This window comes from Vespula vulgaris, chromosome 10, assembly GCF_905475345.1.
Source record: "Vespula vulgaris chromosome 10, iyVesVulg1.1, whole genome shotgun sequence".
Taxonomy (NCBI): Eukaryota; Metazoa; Arthropoda; class Insecta; order Hymenoptera; family Vespidae; genus Vespula; species Vespula vulgaris.
This window is the reverse complement of record NC_066595.1, coordinates 6791650-6810637: the sequence shown is the minus strand read 5'-3', so window position 1 is coordinate 6810637 and position 18988 is coordinate 6791650. Positions and strand designations below refer to the sequence as shown.

Sequence of the window (18988 nt, the reverse complement as noted above, 5' to 3'; positions counted from 1 at the left end):
GTATTTCTAAAAAATTCTTCGATCGATATCAAAACAAAAACAGTAGAGTGTTCGAACTCTCTCAAGGCCACATGAGAGATCTTTATTTCTATATAACATTTGGACGAGTACAGACGAAAGCAGATTAATTTCGGCATCGAATTTATTTCTGCAGCTATTATTTTATTTTAGAAAATTTATTACATTTTTATTAATAATTCGGTTTCCGTATGCAGTTACTTTCAAGCAGTGAGACTTGGGCAATCGATATTGTTTGAGTTTGTATTTTACGATACAAAACAAGCAATATCGAGCAAATGGTTGCACACTTTGATACAGTTCAAAAATATGTAGCTTTTAATAATTTCAATTTTCATAATGTACTAAATTATGTTTTAGTGAAACGCACAGAAAAATTCAAATTTCTTTATTATTTTTATTTGTTCTTGATTATTTCCATTTACTTTTATTTATTTTTATTAATCTTTTAGGTTAAATATTATATCTTCTATTCTACTTATGTTCTATTTGTATTATATGCGCATATCTTTAAATTAAAAATCTGTTTTTAAATACATATAATGAAACAAAGAAAGATAGCATATAAATAATAGCTTTAAAGTATCTCTTCCAATTGCCAAATAATTCTTTGTATTGAAATTCTTGGAAATGAGTCTCCGGCTAGCAACAAAAGAAAAAGCGTGATATTATTCTGTTGTAGGTATATCTATATACATGTATTTGTATACGCTACACTGTACGCAGTATTTAGGAGGTATCGACAATAGCACATGTAAACAATCAAAGGACGACTAAGAGGACGACCAAGAGGACGACTTTCTTAGTTCATTTCTACACATTCTTCGTTTGTATCAGCAGCCGTCCAGACGTGTTCAGACTTGTTCCTGCTTCTTCAATTTTGGTTCGTCTAATTTCTCATTTACATTATATATAATATTTTATAAGCTTAATTTAATCATTTACAGCTTATTAATCTTATTTTATATCATATTAGATTTCGATATATAATATTTAAGCATTTATATGTTGAATATGCAAATCACATTTACGTACATAATCTTATTCTCTATTAATAATAGTTTGAATATTTTTAAGTAATTATTCATCATATTGACCAATATAATATTCACCATTGAATTTGAAATTTTGATTTAATTTTAATTAATATAAAAAATTAGATGTTAATTCTAACAATCTATTGTGTTATACGATTTCATATGTTATGTCGTAGTCTTATTATAAGTTTCTATGCTTTATCTATTATATCCAAAACTTTTATTATATATTTTATTTTTCTTTTTTAAGAAATTTATATATGGATCCCCATACGCAGCTACCTCCTTGTGGTGGGATCCGGAAATCGGTATTGCGAACGTTCGTATATTTTATATTATACAACGTACGCACTACCGGGCCAAAGGCTGACGTTCGGTGTATTAGAAAATAATTTTGATTAAATTTTACTTTATTAAAAATTTTTGAAACATATTTTACATTGTATCTGAAGAATATGAAGAAGCACCGAGGTTAATAAAAATTTAATTGAAGTATAATAAAAGTTAAATTAAAGTATAATAAAAGTTAAATTAAAGTAGAATAAAATTTCAAGATACGTTTAACCGTTTAATTAATATTATAAATATTATAATTTCAATTTTACTGCTCCTTGTTTAGTTTTACTTTAATGCTATATCTATTCTGATTTATAGGTATCCACGCAATTAGTATACTTCTGTGAACATATCTCTATCGCGATTATATCTATTTTTAAACGATAGATACAACGCGATTCTGATCGTTTGCTTTTACATATTCATTTATTTTAATATAGCTTACAAGTATTGCAGTTACATCTTTTGAATAGTATTTCTTTATTATTATTATAGCATATACAAAAGAAGTAATATAAATTTATAATTTTAAATCATGTAATTTGAATAATATGATATATTATATTTAATATTGAATATTGAATATTTAATATTTAATATATAATATTTAACAAAATATAAACGCCACAGCTTGCTTTAACAATTTTTATTCAACAGGTCTTCAGTTGTTGATCGCGCGCAATGCGATCATAGAGTCAGTGTTTGTGCGAAGTAATTTGATTGTTTTGCAACCAAACAGGTTGCTTTAAAAATAAAATAAAATAAAATCGCGAATTAGAGTCAGTGTTGTTCGCCGATGAAAATTTCTCGGTCGCGTTAGTAAATCAAAAAACAAGAATTTATGTTATATTCTTGTTAAAATCATATGTTCGCCGCGTTGTTAGAATCATTAACACACTTTCGGCCAATTCGGTGGAAGAGGATGCGTTGCGAAAAATATTGTTATGGTCGAAAGTGTGAATTTAAAAATTCATCCTCTTCATCTTTACCGACGATTGTAAAGCTTCGTCTGGATACAATTACATGTAAGTATATATCTTTCTTCCAATTGTAACTTCTCTTTGTCGTTTCATATTTCATACATTTCTTTTTAATCATTTTCATTCATTCACATTGATTCGATATGAAACGTATAATTAATCCATTTTTGTACCTTCTTGTATTACAGATTCATCAATTCATCGATTCAACGATTCAATGATAATTTCAATCAACTTCACGACATCATTCAACCTCCTACGAGGGGGACGAGTGTTTTGGAGCCATCGCAGAACTTCTTAAGTAGTGAGTGAAAAATTTAAAGTTCCTCTGGTGCCCATCATGCCGAGGATGAAAGGTCTTTATCGGCACGGGTTACTGGTTGTATTCGTAGACGTCCCATGTCCGAAACGAGCAAAAGTGTCTGTGATTAAAATCTTTGATTTTATTCACGAGTGATTCCCTATACGTGTAATTAGTTATTTTCTTATGAATATTTTATTATTATTATTATATATATATATAGCTCAGGCCAGGGTCTTCTTGTTTCAAAGTCGTTTAATTTACAGTGCTGTTTATTAGCACTTTTCTCTCTTCGTTTTTGTTCGCGATATTAGTAATGAAATCGGGCATTAATTTACCCGATTTCGTATAAAGCATATAACGTGGTCTACGTTACATGCATTGCTCCGTACTTAGTCCATTTAATCGCGATTTACTTCGATATTTCAAAATATCGATTTACCAACAAATGAGCAAGAAGACAAACCCCTTCCGCGACGGATAGATTCTGGAAGTTAAGTGGTGGATTATAATCCCGTTCTTTCATTAGAACAGCCATTTGATGAAAGGAGTCGTCCGAGGTTTTTTTATTAAAATTATATATTTCTTAATAATGAAATTTCATAACTGCATAATGCGTATGCATTATATATGAGCTATGTGCATACTTCATCCCTCCATGTCAACGACTGCCTACCGCGGGTCGCTCAAAGGCCCTTAAGCGGTGTATACAGGTGGGGTTGCAAAACTATTTTTGCCACTTATTATTTTTTTACCACTTTTAGTGGTAAAACCCATATGTGGTGGTCACACTCATATGTGGTGACCGCCTACCATCATCCATTCTTGTTTGAGCTCTTGCTAATGAGACATGCAAAGAGACTCTAGAGTCATAGTCCGCTTAGATTCTTTTTATATATATTTTTTTACATATTTTTTTATATATATATATTATAAACTAATCATTTTTTAGCTCAGGATTTTCAGCACTAATATACTAATACCCCTTTCTCCCCCCATGCTTTCTGCGTTCTCATCTATGCGTTTAACCCAGGTGTTACTCGTATGGGTGAGAAACAGTCAGTGTGGATTTAGTTTTAAGTTTCCTTTTCAGCGGCTGTCATTGTGCTGGTGATTGCACGGTGTACCTTGCACTTGTATGTGCGTTTTAGGAAGTGCATTGTACATCGTTTCGCGATAACTTTTAAATAAATATATTATATATCTAATATATAATTATATTAATATCGGTTTGCATAGTAGTTACCACATTTTTGTGGACAATTTTTAAATACTCGTATATATTACTAGTATCTATATGTATACTAGTATGTACTAGTATTTTTGCTTTAGTCATATATGCAATAATCATTAGCCTTGGCAGTCGATTTCAGCAATTGGTACGTACTCCCAATATATTAGAAAAAACACGCGGTTGAACTAGGGTGTCGGAGGTGCCCCGGGGCATGCTCTCTAGTGTAGGCTTTTGCACCCTGGTGGAGTGTGAGAGAACCGTGGAGTGTATGTGTTGGTGTGAATGTTTGCACTTTTTAAATATAGGTCATAGGCAGGCAGGTAGCATACTTTTCTGAGTGAATGTTTCAATTAATTTTAAGCAGGTAGGGACCGGGTAAGGATGCGATTCTCACTCAGGAGTGGGAAGTCCTTTCTCCGGGGATTTGTGAAGTTTCAGCAAATTTTACGATCTTTCAGCATGGCTGAACTTTATCTTTTTGTATTTTTTTTTTTTTTTTAAATTTTTTTTCTTACATTTTTTGCTGACACTTTGCATTGCGCGATATTTCAGTATCAAACAGTTCGAAAAACTTTGCACCCAATGAGAACATCAGATACATCCCATATCTTTTGAACTTAGCAAAGGATTTTGAATTTGTTCGATACTTAGTTTTAAATTAATTCTTGCACTTCGCGATTTTTAAAATATTTCTTATTTAGAAATAGAATATACCTGCATAAGTAAAATGAAAGTATTACAATTCTTGTGATCTTGACATTTTACCGAAACTATATCCATCTTCTAAGTGCAACGAGTTAATGTTAGTATGTAATAGGTTCATCGAATAGAATGAATATTATATCTGCTGGAGCATTCGATTAAATGTGCCTGTGTTATTGTGTACGGTTGGTGGATTCTTTGAGTCCATTAATCGTCCACAGGCTAGGATAGCTTTACGGTTTAGTTCGAATATTTATACACGAATATTTTTCTTTTATTTTTTTAATCGGTTAAATAAATAAATCAATCAAAATCGTTAGAAAATCGAGACGCACCTAGGCAGAGTAAAAAACGCAGTTGAGAATACGTGTTGGGACTCGTCAGTGCCGTTTGGGGTGATTCATTCGCGAATTTTGCCATACTACAGTGGTTATACTATTTAGAAGAAATCGATACTTTACGTCGCAAGCGCTTACCGCTCGTTAGGTTAAGAAAAAAAAACAGAAAAAAAAAGAAAAAACAGAACAACCTGCGTGCGAAAATGTGTTTTCACTTCCCAACCCCTTAGCTTGCGACTATTGCGTCTCGTTCAATTCGTGCGTTTACACGAGTGGTTTGAGTCTTGTTGCGTAAAGTGAGATCAGGTCGGGATTAGGTCGGTTTAGCTTAGGGACGATTTCATTCTTGTAGTAGCAACCACTGCAGTATGTTAATCTTTGTGGATGCATTGCTTCGAACGGTAGGGCGTTTTTTGATGCGTAAACTTATCTTGCGTCGCACGTAAGGAATGCTCCAATGCAGTGGTTAGGGCACGAAGCAAGAAGCGGCTATGTGCTGAAGAGGCCCCCACATAATGTGGCTCAAGAGGGCAACTATCAACTACAAGTCATTTTTCAAAGGTGGTCGATATGTCGAACCCTTCGTTAATGGCTTGTGGTCTTATCAAAATCCCTTTTACCTTTTACCACGTTGACACTTATGCTCGTAGTAGTTTGTTCCTGGATGGAGATGATGGACCATTCCATCTCCTTGCTACGGTGTTCCGCATTCGCGTTCGTGAAAACTTAGAAATTTTGCAATTAGAGTCTAGCTTTTGCAGTTATTAATTAATAGAGTCATTACAATTTTTTCTTAAAGTAAAGTCGAGTCATTGTATTTTTTAAAAGTAGAGTCAATTTTTCATTTCAGAGTAAAGTCAAGCCCTTTGCATTTTCTATTTTTATTTTTATTTTTTTTTTTTCTGATTAAAGTCAAGCCCTCCCTCTTTTCATTTTAAATTAAAGTCGAGTCCTTGCATTTTTTTTTAAATTAGTCGAGTCATTGCATTTTCTGTTTTAAATTAATGTCGAGCCCTTGCATTTTTTCTTCTTAAATTAAAGTCGAGTCCTTGCATTTTAAAGTTTTAAAGTAGAGTCTTTTTTTAAAGTAAATTTTTAATTACAAAAATAGAGTCACGCTCGTTAAATATTGTGTGGACATCCGCAGCCTGCAGCAGCATTGCACTCAGGAGTGCATTTGGATACCCAAGCTTGTTGATTTTTAATTCAGAATAATCATATTTTAATCATATTTTTTCATGTTCATAATTTCATAATGCGTATGTATATATACGAGATATATACATATTTCAATGTCAACACAGCTCTACCACGAGTTGCAAAATGACTCTTATGTGGTAATCATTATCCTTATCATCTCCATCTTCACCCTCATTATCTTTTTACAATATAATTCTGATTATTCTGATTAATCTGATTAATCTAATTATTCTGATTATTCTATTTATTTTGGTTATTCCGATTAAAAATCTACAAGACTTGATGACGAATTGAAATACCTGCATTCAGGAATGCAGATGAATATATACAACGGCAGCCAGCACTTAGGAGTGCATATTAAAATGTGTCAAGGATATACATTTTTATTCCAAAATTATTAACAAATGAATATGAGATGAAATACTTAATAAATATATATGAAAGAGAGAGAGAGAGAGAGAGAGAGAGAGAGAGAGAAACAGGAAGAAAGTAAGAGTATTTTTATTATATATATAAAGTTCCATAAGGAATATTAAGAAAATATAACGAATGATACAAAGATTATTAATAAATGTTTATACATATTTGAAAGAAATATAAATATTTTTTGGAATAAAAAGGTATAAGTCTTGGTATATAAATTAAACGAATAAAATGGTTTGCCTGCACTCAGGAGTGCATATGAAAGGTTCACAGTAAGTACATGATTGCATTCAGGAATGCAAATGGACAAATTATAGTAAGGATATGCATTTCACATTCGGAATATTCAAAGATGAATGAATGCACTAATAAGAATACTTAATGAAGAAATATATAAATACGTCGAACTCTTGTGATATTGTTTTCAATATACGATATTAAACTTGTCTAACAATAAATAAATGAAATTTTCTTTTATTCCATATATAATAATTGAATGATATTTAAATGGTGCAAATGAATTAAAGGAAAATTTGAATTATTCCGATAAGATATGTATAAGTCTTGCTAGATGAATGAAGCGACATAAATGGCAGCCAGCACTCAGGAGTGCATATTAAAATATGTCAAGGGTATACATATTTATTCCAAAATTATCAACAAATAAATATAAGATGAAAGACAATAAATATGTATGAGAGAGAGAGAGAGAGAGAGAGAGAGAGAGAGAGAGAGAGAGAGAGAGAGAGAGAGAAAGAGAGAAAAAGAAAGAGAGGAGAAAGAGAGAGAAAGAGAAAATATTTTTATTATATATATATATGAAAGTTTTATAAGAAATATTAAGAAAATTATTAATGAATGATACAAAGATTATTAACAAATATTTATTCGTATTTAAGAGAAGTATGAATATTTTTTGGAATAAAAATGCATAAGTCTTGGTATATAAATGAAGCGATTAAAATGGCTTGCCTGCACTCAGGAGTGCATATGATAGGTCACAGTAAGTACATGCCTGCATTCAGGAATGCAGATGAACATATTATAGTAAGAATATATATTTCTTATTCAGAATGATCAAAAATACGTGAATGAAAATGCCCATAGGAAAGTATATGATAAGTATTTAAATATATTAATCTTACAGTATTTTTCTTTTAAGAGGCAGAAGTTATCTAATAATAAATCAAGAATATTTTATAATCTTCTTAACATAATAATTTATTTATATTTAAATAGTATACGAATGGACGAAAAAAAATTTTGAATCGTTCTAAATAAAAATATATAAATCTTGCTAAGCGAGCGATATGATACAAAAATGACAGCCTTGCACTCAGGAGTGCACAAAATATGTCAAGGTTATACATCTTTATTCCAAATTATTTCATTTAAACATGATCATCAAGTGAAAGAGTTGACAGATATATAAGAAAGTATATTTTTATTTTATATTAACATACATATGAAAGATTTATAAGAAATATGAAGAAGAAATAGTAAATGATATGATAATTTTTTAATAAATGTTTGTGCTTAAGTTAAAGAAATATAATTATTTTTTGGAATAAAAGTGCATAAGACTTGGTATATAAATGAAACGAATGAAAAGGCTATCCCACACTCAGGAGTGTGAGCGAAAATAGTTCAAGGACAGGTCTGCATCCAGAAATGCACCTGGATACTCAAGCATGTAGATTTTTATTTTAGAATAATTTAAAATTTTTTATATGATTATTAGTAAATCAATAATTCTTTCTATATTTTTTTTATATATATTCAGTTTTGATGATTATATATTTATATATATATATATACATACATATATACTTTATTTAATACCAACATAGTTTTTTCACAAGATGTAAAACGGCTCATTTATTGTAAGAGTCATTTTACGTATCTTGTATGAATATAATCATCATCTTATATAAATTTTAATTATTCTAATTAAAAATCTATAAGACTTGATGTAAAGCAAGTTAGGTTCTATTAAAGCAAGCAGTGGCGATAAAATAAATTCATAAAATAAATTTGTAAGGATAATATGAAAAGATATATTAGAATTATTTTGTCTCTAATATATTTAATATTTTTGTATTTAATCTTATTTTTCTCTTCCAGATTTCATATTTCATTATTATTTCATATAAATATACAAAATACATGATTCTGAAATTGTGAAATTATATTATATTTTTTATAATTTAATAGATAAGAATGTGTCTTAATATATAAATGATGTAATATGTGCATCTGATATTTGATGTAACTGCGTACTTCGCGTTAGTATAACCGTAATAATATAAAATATATGTAATCTATCGATTAAATATAGATCTGATCTCGTTATAGATATGCTTACGGCGGTATATAAAATTGTGTACGCATTTTATAATACGATACAAGGTGCGGTATACATTTGCTTTCTTTTTTTTTCTTTTTTTTTCTTTTTTAACGCGGCTTAATTCTTGAATATTGTGAAATATTTACAATTCTTTTTTTTTCATAACGTATCTTGAATAATTTACAATATATACCTTTAATTGTATTAAGCAATTTATAATTTATCATGCAATTCTTTCTTTATATATATTTCCATATATCTCTATATATTATATATATTTATTTATTTATATATATATTTGTATATAAAATCCATATATAATTTCATATTTTTATTTAAATATAGAACATGTTTTCTAATGCCTCGAGAATTCGATATATTCAGTGCCAATTTTATGGCCATTTTAATACTTTTTTTATTTTTTTTTTTTTTTTATTTTTTTTTCAACATTACAATCTATGGCGAAATATATATATATAAAATTTTTTATTTATTAATTTTTTGAAATTATGAGAACATTTGCCCATAGATTGTAGATACAATTTTGTCTTTCCACATATGCCCTTTTATATAGTTTTTTGTTACAGAGAAATCCCATTTTCACGTTTCAAGATTAAATCTTGCAAAATATTCCTTTATAAATCAGTGGGCATTAACAACACTGTTGAAGATTCAAGATTTGTCATATTATCATAGTATATGACATAAAAATAAATTGATAAAAATTATGAATGCATTATGTAAAATAGATTTATGTTTCAGGTTTTTCAGATCCTCTAATTAACAAAATAATAATATGGATTAATTACTGAAGACTTTAATGAAGAATTGGATTATGGAAAACAAAAAGCAATGAAGGATGAAGTATTTGCAATTATTTTTTGTATTCATTTGAAATATTCAAAAAATTTTTAATCGATTTAATTGATTTCTGTTGCAGGAAATATCATCTAAATTGACAAGATTCGATTGGACTCTTCGTTGGTTATTCTTTTTCTGTTGTTCTTTTCATTCATGTATGTGCATGTAAAATAATTCTTATTGCAGTATATATTTTATTTTCAGAAAGTAATAAAATTATGAAGTTCTTATATCCACAGGTTGTTTCTTCATTATATAAAATTTGCATATTGATTTTAATCGTTTCTTATTTAGTGATAAAAAATTTCTGATGTTTTATTTTCACAGATGACTGCTGCACATTGAAATGCTGCACAATGAAAATCGCATATTATTTCGATTGCTTTTTGTCTAATTATAAAATTGTTTTAGATGTTTTATGTTCACAGGTGACTGCCAACTTATTATATGAAGTTCGCACGTTTTTTCGATTGCTTCCTTTTTTTTAATTATGAAATGATTTAGATGTTTTACGTTCACAGATGACTACCGATTTATTATATGAACTTCGCACGTCTTTTCGATTGTTTCTTTTTTTTTTAATTATGAAATAATTTATATGTTTTATGTTCACAGGTGACTGTCGATTTATTATACGAAGTTCACACATTATTTCGATTGCTTCTTGTCTAATTATAAAATGTTTTAAATGTTTTATGTTTATAGGGGATTGCTGATTTATTATATAAAGGTCGCATATTATTTTTATAGCTTCTTGTTTAATTGTTACAAGGCTTAAATGTTTTATGTTTACTGTTTAAGACTGATTTATTGTATAAAACTATTATGTATTCTCAGTATCAAATAATAAAATATCTGATCTTTATATAAAGTTTATAGGCTATGTGTATAGTAATCAATAATGTGTTTTATTTTCAGTTTCATCATATTTTCTCGCGTTTATCGGGTAGGTAGGTCGATATCAAACGAACTCATAAATTTTCGTCTGATCTTAATTGATTAGACAAAAATTTTGATTCGTTTCGCGATTAATTTTGTTTTTTCCAAATTATAATAATTATTATTGAATATCTAATAATGATGATTCTATATAATTGATTTTAAAATATTTGGCATTAGTAGTAGAGTCATAGCCCGCGGGTCTCCGTATGCAGCAACCTCCAAGTGGTGAGACCTGGAAATCGATATTACTTGCGATATATGATAAATATAAATAACGTAAGTACTGTCGAGCTAATGGCTGCATTTAAATTCAATCAAAATTTATTATGTTATATGATGATCTTTTCCATTTTTCCATATTTCCTATTTCTTGTGTCTCAATGGAGATATAGATAAATTATTTTATTACTTAATATATTTATTATTATATTCTTTTTGAAATTATATACCTATATCACATATTATATATATTACTTCTTTGAAAAGAATCGTGTCATAAAATGCTTTTTTTTTTTTAGAATAGTTCATGCATAAAAATAAAAACTTTTTAATAAATTCCAAAAAAGATCTTGCATAAACCTTCATCTTTAAAATGAAACTATGTTCATCAAAATCAGTCAAAAATTATATATAGATTCATTGTTGGTATAATTAGTTTGATGAATAGCTTTAATTATCCAAATGAATCTCATTTAATCAGATGTTTCACCTAGGTAATAATTATATGTTGTTCTTTAGAAATTATTATGTTTATTTATTTTTTATAATAATAGTAGTAATAATAATAATAATAATAATAATAATAATAAATGTAAATAAAAATCATTAGACGCTCTTTTTTACAGGTAATTATATTAATTATTAAAAAAGAAATACAATTTGAATACAAGTGAGAACTTCGATCTTCACTCGTCGAAATATAAAGATAAACTGATTCAGTAATTGTCAAAGGCAATCATAGTTTGGTTTTGCTGGTTACGTTACAAGTAAGTAAGGATCTCAAGATCAAAATTTTTAAGTATTAAAATTTTAAATTAAAGTTATTTTAAGTTTATCGCGCGCTACGATCTTTGTAATATTAAATAGATAGTATTGTTTAAATATTAGTTTCGCACTTATGAGTAAAATTAAATTATTTAGTATTAAAGCAGTGAATCGTTAACTTTATGATATTAATTGCTTCGTATTTTTTATCGAAATTATCGAAGACATAATTTGTTGAGAATGCGTAAAATCATGATGAGAGTAATACAATGCTAGTAACTAATTACATATTCATATTCAGATGTCGCGTCAGATGTATTGAGCGTTTCATCTTAATCTATATTTGCAACATCTAGCGGTAAACTAGAGAAAATTTCTGAAGTATAGCTAGTATTTAATTCAATTGATAATTACAATTGGAATATCTTTAGTTGCATCAATGTTGATTATATGAGATGTTTTAATTGGTTATTTAATCATTAGTTGAATTAATACTTAATAATAATTGAACTTTTAATCATCGTGGAATTAATGTTTATTTTTATATACTTCTTTTCTATTTACTGATAATAGGACTTAAAAATTAATTAAAACGATAAGTGAAATAAAAATAATTATATAAAATAGTTCGTCAATGATTCATAGCGTATTACGAAGTAACTAGTCAATGTGAGAGTTTAATCATTGATTAATCTTCTTCATAGACACAGCGAATCATTGACGAACTGTTTCGTAGATATTCGTAAATGACCAACTTTGCAACGAATGCCGCTAGAGAGTGTCGCTTTTATGGTTTGTGAATATTATGCGATAATATTTTACGTTTTAGCATGCATTTCATGAGACAATGACAAAATGTCATAATTCAATGAAAGCCGTGTTTTGTCGATTGCTTTTAAACAAAACTAAACTCTGTTATATTCTAGCATTTGTTAAGTGTATCTGATTAGATAAGTCGATATAGTGGAAAGTACTTGGAAATCTTGTGTTAAAAAAAAAGAAAGAGGTTTTGATATATAAAATGATGATATATAATATATAAAAAACAAAATAACGTAAAAAATAATAAGATATTTTACCTGTTTAGACACAATGGTTGTTACTCCAGAGTTGCCATCTGTTCCAGCACCTTTAAAAAATATTCAACAATATTTAAAAATAGCTTCAACGCATGATCAACGTGATTGCGTTGTTAGTTATTGGTGTGCGTATTAGACATTTTATTGTAATAAATTGTTAATTATATTAAAGGTCATATTATTGATTTTCTTACAGGTCGACTTTATGCTCTTCAAACTGGCTTGAAATTGTCAACTAAAACTAGCGAAGAAACAAGTTTTTTATTGAAATTGATGAATTGGTTAGAAACAACAAAAAAAGAATTACATGATAATGAAGCTATCACCAACGATGTAGCTGCGCAGGCACATTTAGAAAATTGGGCATTGAAGCTTTTTTTATATGCAGATAAAAGCGATAGGGCTTCAAACTTTGGAAAAAATATTATACAAACATTTTATACTGCAGGATTACTTTATGATGTTTTAACAGTATTTGGAGAGCTTACAGATGAAGCAGTACAAAACAGAAAGTATGCCAAATGGAAAGCTACTTATTTACACAACTGTATAAAGAATGGTGAAACTCCTGTACCAGGACCAATAAAAAATGAAGAAGATGATGATATAAATGAATTTTCAGAGAAAGGTTTATTTAATATATTTTAATATTGCATGTTATTTATATTATTATTAGTATATCGTTAATCTGTATTTCTATAAGAATTTCTATTACGGTATTTTTTATTCAACCATCATCTTCAACTATAACAATGAATATGTTTGATTTTCATGAAATTTCAGTTAATCCTAATTCACATAGTAATTTACCTAATGATGAAGACAATACCTCAAACTTAGATGCTTCTAGTCCAACTGATGTCAACATATTCAATCCTATATCTACTGCATCAGAAAATGAAGGAAATGGAAAGACTACATGTAACCTTTCAGATTTCAAAACACCTATAAAAGCAGAGAGTAGGACAAACTAATTATATATATCATAGTCTTAAGAATATTTTTAATGACAATATATTCTACAAATAACATGCTTATAGGTGGACTTACATTATCAACAGAACAAGTAACTAAAGCTCAAAAATATATTAAATGGGCTGGAAGTGCTTTAAATTATGATGATGTCCTTACTTCAATTTTAAATCTTCAAAAAGCAATACATTTGTTAACAACTGGTCAAGATCCAGCATAATATATTAATTCCAAGTGCCTAATAATACATTAGGTTCTAATGTATAGATTTTAAATTTATAATTTTAGTATATGAATCCTTTACTTGCTTATTAATGTTACAAAATATAAATTGCAATGTAGTGTTAAATAATAGTTGTAGAAAGACTAAACAAATTATTACTATAAATTGGTTAAGAATATCTTTCTGCATAAATGTAATTTACGATTTCATTGTTTAAATAAATAAATCGTATCACATTGCTACTTTAAAAACATGGTAAGGATGTGCAGTAAAATGAACAAGTATAAATATTGGCTGATATGTATAGATAAAATGAATACATTCATACTTTTTATTTTATATTAAAGATTATTATTTTAAAAGCATCTTACATTTGCATTTTCTGTAATTCTCGTGCATTCATGTTTTGGAAATATAAAATGCATAACCACAAACAGACATTTTTCTAAATATATATTATATTATGTGCAAATTTTTCCTATGAAGATTAGTAGTATTCTTTACATAATTGTAAATTTTGTATTACATCTTTGAGCGATAGAAGATTATGTTATATTATTATTTTTTTAGCTATTGCAGTTTCAGTCCTTTTATTTCCAAATTACATCATAAAATGTAAGCATGTTGTGAGAATCTATAAATAAACTTATATATATATATATATATATATATATATATATATATATATATATATATATATATATATATATATTTATTTTTTTGTTTAATTCAACAAATAATCATAGCTACTTTCATATAGCATTTAATTAAAATTGTGCTGTAAATTTCGTTATATGCTATTAAATATAGATTATAGAATATTTCATAACATGTTTACATTTCATTTTATGTATAATTGTTTCACATTATTATTATTATATATATATATATATATATATATATATATATATATATATTTCATATACATATATTTAAACATGTCTGTTTTGTTTTCTCTTGTTAGCATTTTTATTCATTTTGCTTTCAAGTAAGATATTTATACAGTACATGTACAATAAGTTAAGACCACAAAATTGGCCCCATTATAATTAGCATGCTCCTTTTCATAAATATTTACATTGTACTTATCTAAGTTATATCAGAAAAAATAAATCTACAAAGCACATGACATAGGATTTAAAAAATGAAGTTAGTTTCTCTGGTTTCATTGGTATGAATTTTGTTAAAACACTCTGTATATTTAAATATTTATGACATCATACAAACACTTTTATGTTTTATAAACACACAGTCACAATCTTTTTGCAATAATGATCAGAATTCATCCAAAATGTGTTTACAAAAATGTACTATGAATTTTTTTTCTTAACTGTAACTTTTGATGGAACGTAATGATGCTTATGACTCTACATATTTGTAAAATAAATTCAATACATACATACATACATACATATATATATGTATATATATATATAAAAGTAGGCATGTATATTTTAAATCATGCAATTGATATTTATGTAGAGTACAGCAAATTTATATGTATGTACACACATTCAGTTATGATATTAAGGAGAACACATTTCTTTTTTGTGGCAGTTAATTGTGCTTAATTAATATTCATATTCATTATTGGACAATGTAAATGAAGAAATGATGGATATATTAGATTAATTTCTAATATAGAAGCGCTCTAATGTCATGTAATCAATGGAACAAAATTTACTTAATCCTCATCTTATTAATATATTGCAGACTTTGGTAAAGTATATTTTTAACAAGCTCCTTGTATCTCATAATTAATGTAAATATTTCACATACTATTTAGGAGCATGAACACGGACCTGCTAACACATTGTGTCTCATTTTTAATGTAAGGATAGCAATATCGATCCAAACAATTATAGCGTGGATCTGGAAATTTTCATTTACGTGCAAAGATGTGGATGAGATATTGCTCACTTTACGTTGTCGGACGTATTCGAGTCTATACTAAAAAGGACGTAGCATTTTCGTATATTATCATCGAAAATATTCTATCCTCTTCACAAACGGAAGGAATACTAGAAATAAATGTGACATCCATCTAATTTTGTTTTGTTCGCAGGATTAGTGTAGTTTATCTTTAGTATTTATATTTGCTTCTCTCATCGACAGAATTCTGCCTCGACATACGATTTGCTTTGCAAAATGTGTAAAAGAGATACGCTCGCCAGGTTTTCAAATAAATAGATTCAGTCTTGTTTTCTAGTTTTTTCATCTACTCCATTAGCTGCAACTGGTTGTGCATCCTCCCGTCGTAATTGCCAATCTATTACCAATCGACCAGTCAGCATAAAGAAAAATACCTAGAAAGAAAAGAAAACAAAACAAAAGACACGTTTAATTGAAACGCATTATAGTTACTTCCCGACTTTTGATAAAACGTTCAAAATATACATACCAAAGCCGGTGCAATTCTTTCAAATCTATCGTTTACCATATAATGAGAATACACGGCCATTAGCATCAAAAAGAGCAATACCGCATTCGATAAATTTTTTATCTTATCTGTAAAAAATGATTACATTATAATCATTAAATAAATTCTCAATGAAATAATACTTATTACATTAATTTCATTAGTCTTATATACACATATCTATATATATATACAATTTGGAATTATTGCCATGGCAAGACCGCAGATGATTTCGAGCGAGCCAACCACTCTTCTGTACCATTTGCTCGGAACTTTGAAATCCAACGTGGTAGATAATGGAAATACTTTTGCGTATTTGACATATTCTTTTCTCTGAAAAAAAAAGACAATACATACGTGTGTGTGTGTGTGTGTGTGTGTGTGTGTGTGTGTGTGTGTGTGTGTGTGTACACATACACACACATATACATAGCATAGTAAATTATCGTATATTAAAAACGTGATCATTTTGCTATGTAATTATATTTCTCGATTAATTTAGCCCAGACTAATTTATTATTAATGATTAGGTTAAGTGAATAAATGGTAAATATCGAGAATTTGGCGAATAGATATTTGGCATAGACTCAACTAACTGCTTCGGACAGCTGCTTTTGCAAGATAATAGCATATGCATTAACGACTACGACGAGGATGGTCCAGCAGCAAAAATAGAAGCGAAAATACCTTGAATGCGAAAATTACTTTGAGCTTCGTGCTTCGTTTAAAGCGTTGATGTTATTTTATTGTTTGTTGATTAATAATATATATCTATTTAAATATATATGCAAATATTGAGTATGTATGTATATATAAAATAATAAGAGTAAGTCGGGCAAATTTAAGAAAAAAAAAAAAAATATCCAATTCAAACCAATACGAAACTTAAAATTTGTCTTTGAAACCTTCGTATCTTATAAATAAAATTAACTAACGTTACCTGCTTTCTTAACACCATCCAAGGATATTAGAAAGAAGATTTAAATTTCTTCATTAAAAGGCGCGTAAACTGAGACATTTTAATGCGCTTGCTACTCCATCTTGCCGGCGTACAAACGTACTAAAATACATTCGTCTGCTATTCTGATAAGTCGTAATATGTTATAAATTATAAAAATAATTGTTTTAAGTAAATGTGAGTAATAAATTAATTGCAGATCATTCTGTTTTTACGGATATTTAGATAATCATATACTTTGCAAATGGCATATAACGTACTTAGTTAAATTTATTATCAATGTTAATTAAATCATTTAAGAAAAAAACGAGAACTTAAGAAAAGAACTTATGAAACTTATGAATTTAATTTTTAACGTTATGCAATGAAGAAAAGAAAATTTGTAATAAAATTTATATCAAGATATAATTGTTTCTGTTAAAATTCCGTTAGAAGATATGTTTACTTGTATACTCATTATATTTCGTAATTCGTAACCGAAAATGGATGCGCAACTCCTTCCACATTTTCAACGAGCGGCCAAAATCACATGCACAAATGAACGAATTAATGGACTACTAGCGACAGACAGAGGATATAAAAATAGATCAGCAAATTTCGATCCATCGTGCCGAGTGTAACACGCGCTACAAACGAATCGATCCCGCCTACATTGTCAGACAATTCTGAGAGAAACTGCGCACGCTTCTCTGATTCTTGAAGAAGAGAACAAGAAAGGGAATAATGGATGACAAAACTAATATTTAATATTACGCAACGTTCACATGGGGGTTATAACGGAAGAAGGAGTAGAAAGTATAGGAAGGAATAAGGGGAAAAAAGAATAAAAATACATATGTTGTCTTTTCTCTGTTTGAACCATCCCCGTTCATTCTATTTATCATAGCCGTCAAGATAGAAACAGAATTATATAATATTAGTTGAGCTTTTGTCATAACAATCAACTAAAAAAAAAAAAGAGGATTTGATTCGTACGGACTTACCAGGTCTTTATGCAGATCTTTGCTAATGTGAGACGTTAATTTCATTGTACCAACAAAAACGAAGAATATACCGAGTAACACGGAAAGAGATTTCAATACTATGGATCCCATACTTCTTTTTTTATTGTAGATTTTTATGATTACGCCAGGATTAATTTGAATAAACGCGAATGTTAAGTGGTATGTAAAAAGAATCGATTAAAAAATAGGAAAGGTCCGATCGATTGTCGGTCACACCACCTTGCTTTCGCGTCTATACTCTTTCTATCTTTTTATCCTTTCTCACTTGAAACAGACTTGCACTTATTGAAGAACTTGTTTCTCGAGTGAATACATTTTTTTTGTCGTCTGTGCGAGTTATGATATCACGAGTATTTCACCGACATTTCTCAAAAATAACCACGACGACAACGGCGACAGCAACGGACGCGCTCGCATTGACAACATCTATGTCTCCTTTCCTTCTCTGTCGTATTGCAACTTGCGACAGCGCATTTTACCGCGACGCTGCCGACACACCGACGCATAGCGTCACGTGACGTCATAGCCCGCCTTGATTTTAGGATACGCGCATTCATGACCGTTCTAGAGTAGTCAAAGATACATATTATATAAATATTAATGAACTTCTCTTTCATATTAGAGATGTTA

General features: G+C 28.6%; 2 protein-coding genes across 4 annotated transcripts; one reads left to right on the top strand and one right to left on the bottom strand.

Annotated features, from left to right (window-relative positions):
- Window positions 1–12434: 12434 nt before the first annotated feature.
- LOC127067126 (vacuolar protein sorting-associated protein VTA1 homolog) lies at window positions 12435–14213 on the top strand. 2 transcript variants are annotated; one of them, XM_051001707.1, is made up of 5 exons: window positions 12435–12495; window positions 12791–12907; window positions 12979–13410; window positions 13566–13742; window positions 13823–14213. In XM_051001707.1, exons 1-5 carry the CDS (start codon window positions 12450–12452, stop codon window positions 13972–13974), a joined length of 924 nt encoding a protein of 307 aa, XP_050857664.1. In that variant the 5' UTR covers window positions 12435–12449; the 3' UTR covers window positions 13975–14213. The 2 variants fall into 2 exon arrangements, with proteins under 2 accessions (XP_050857664.1, XP_050857665.1); XM_051001708.1 differs by lacking the exon at window positions 12435–12495 and adding an exon at window positions 12502–12709.
- A 942-nt stretch (window positions 14214–15155) lies between these two features.
- On the bottom strand, window positions 15156–18823 carry LOC127067127 (novel acetylcholine receptor chaperone). 2 transcript variants are annotated; one of them, XM_051001709.1, is made up of 4 exons: window positions 18338–18823; window positions 16591–16729; window positions 16379–16485; window positions 15156–16283 (listed from the first exon to the last, which is right to left on the bottom strand). In XM_051001709.1, the coding sequence occupies exons 1-4, from the start codon at window positions 18446–18448 to the stop codon at window positions 16170–16172; spliced, it is 471 nt and encodes a 156-aa protein (XP_050857666.1). In that variant the 5' UTR covers window positions 18449–18823; the 3' UTR covers window positions 15156–16169. The 2 variants fall into 2 exon arrangements, with proteins under 2 accessions (XP_050857666.1, XP_050857667.1); XM_051001710.1 differs by lacking the exon at window positions 18338–18823 and adding an exon at window positions 17337–18243.
- Between the last annotated feature and the right edge of the window lie 165 nt (window positions 18824–18988).

Bases quoted from the DNA above. Each gene is read 5' to 3' on its own strand.
- LOC127067127 (XM_051001709.1), bottom strand. From the start codon at position 18,448: ATGGGATCCATAGTATTGAAATCTCTTTCCGTGTTACTCGGTATATTC. The intron at 16,730-18,337 runs GTAAGTCCGTAC...TTTTTTTTTCAG, and splicing joins AAGATCTGCATAAAGACCTG to AGAAAAGAATATGTCAAATA. The intron at 16,284-16,378 runs GTATGTATATTT...TTTTCTTTCTAG, and splicing joins AAAGAATTGCACCGGCTTTG to GTATTTTTCTTTATGCTGAC.
- LOC127067126 (XM_051001707.1), top strand. From the start codon at position 12,450: ATGACCAACTTTGCAACGAATGCCGCTAGAGAGTGTCGCTTTTATG. The intron at 13,411-13,565 runs GTTTATTTAATA...ATGAAATTTCAG, and splicing joins AAATGAATTTTCAGAGAAAG to TTAATCCTAATTCACATAGT. The intron at 13,743-13,822 runs GTAGGACAAACT...ACATGCTTATAG, and splicing joins AACACCTATAAAAGCAGAGA to GTGGACTTACATTATCAACA.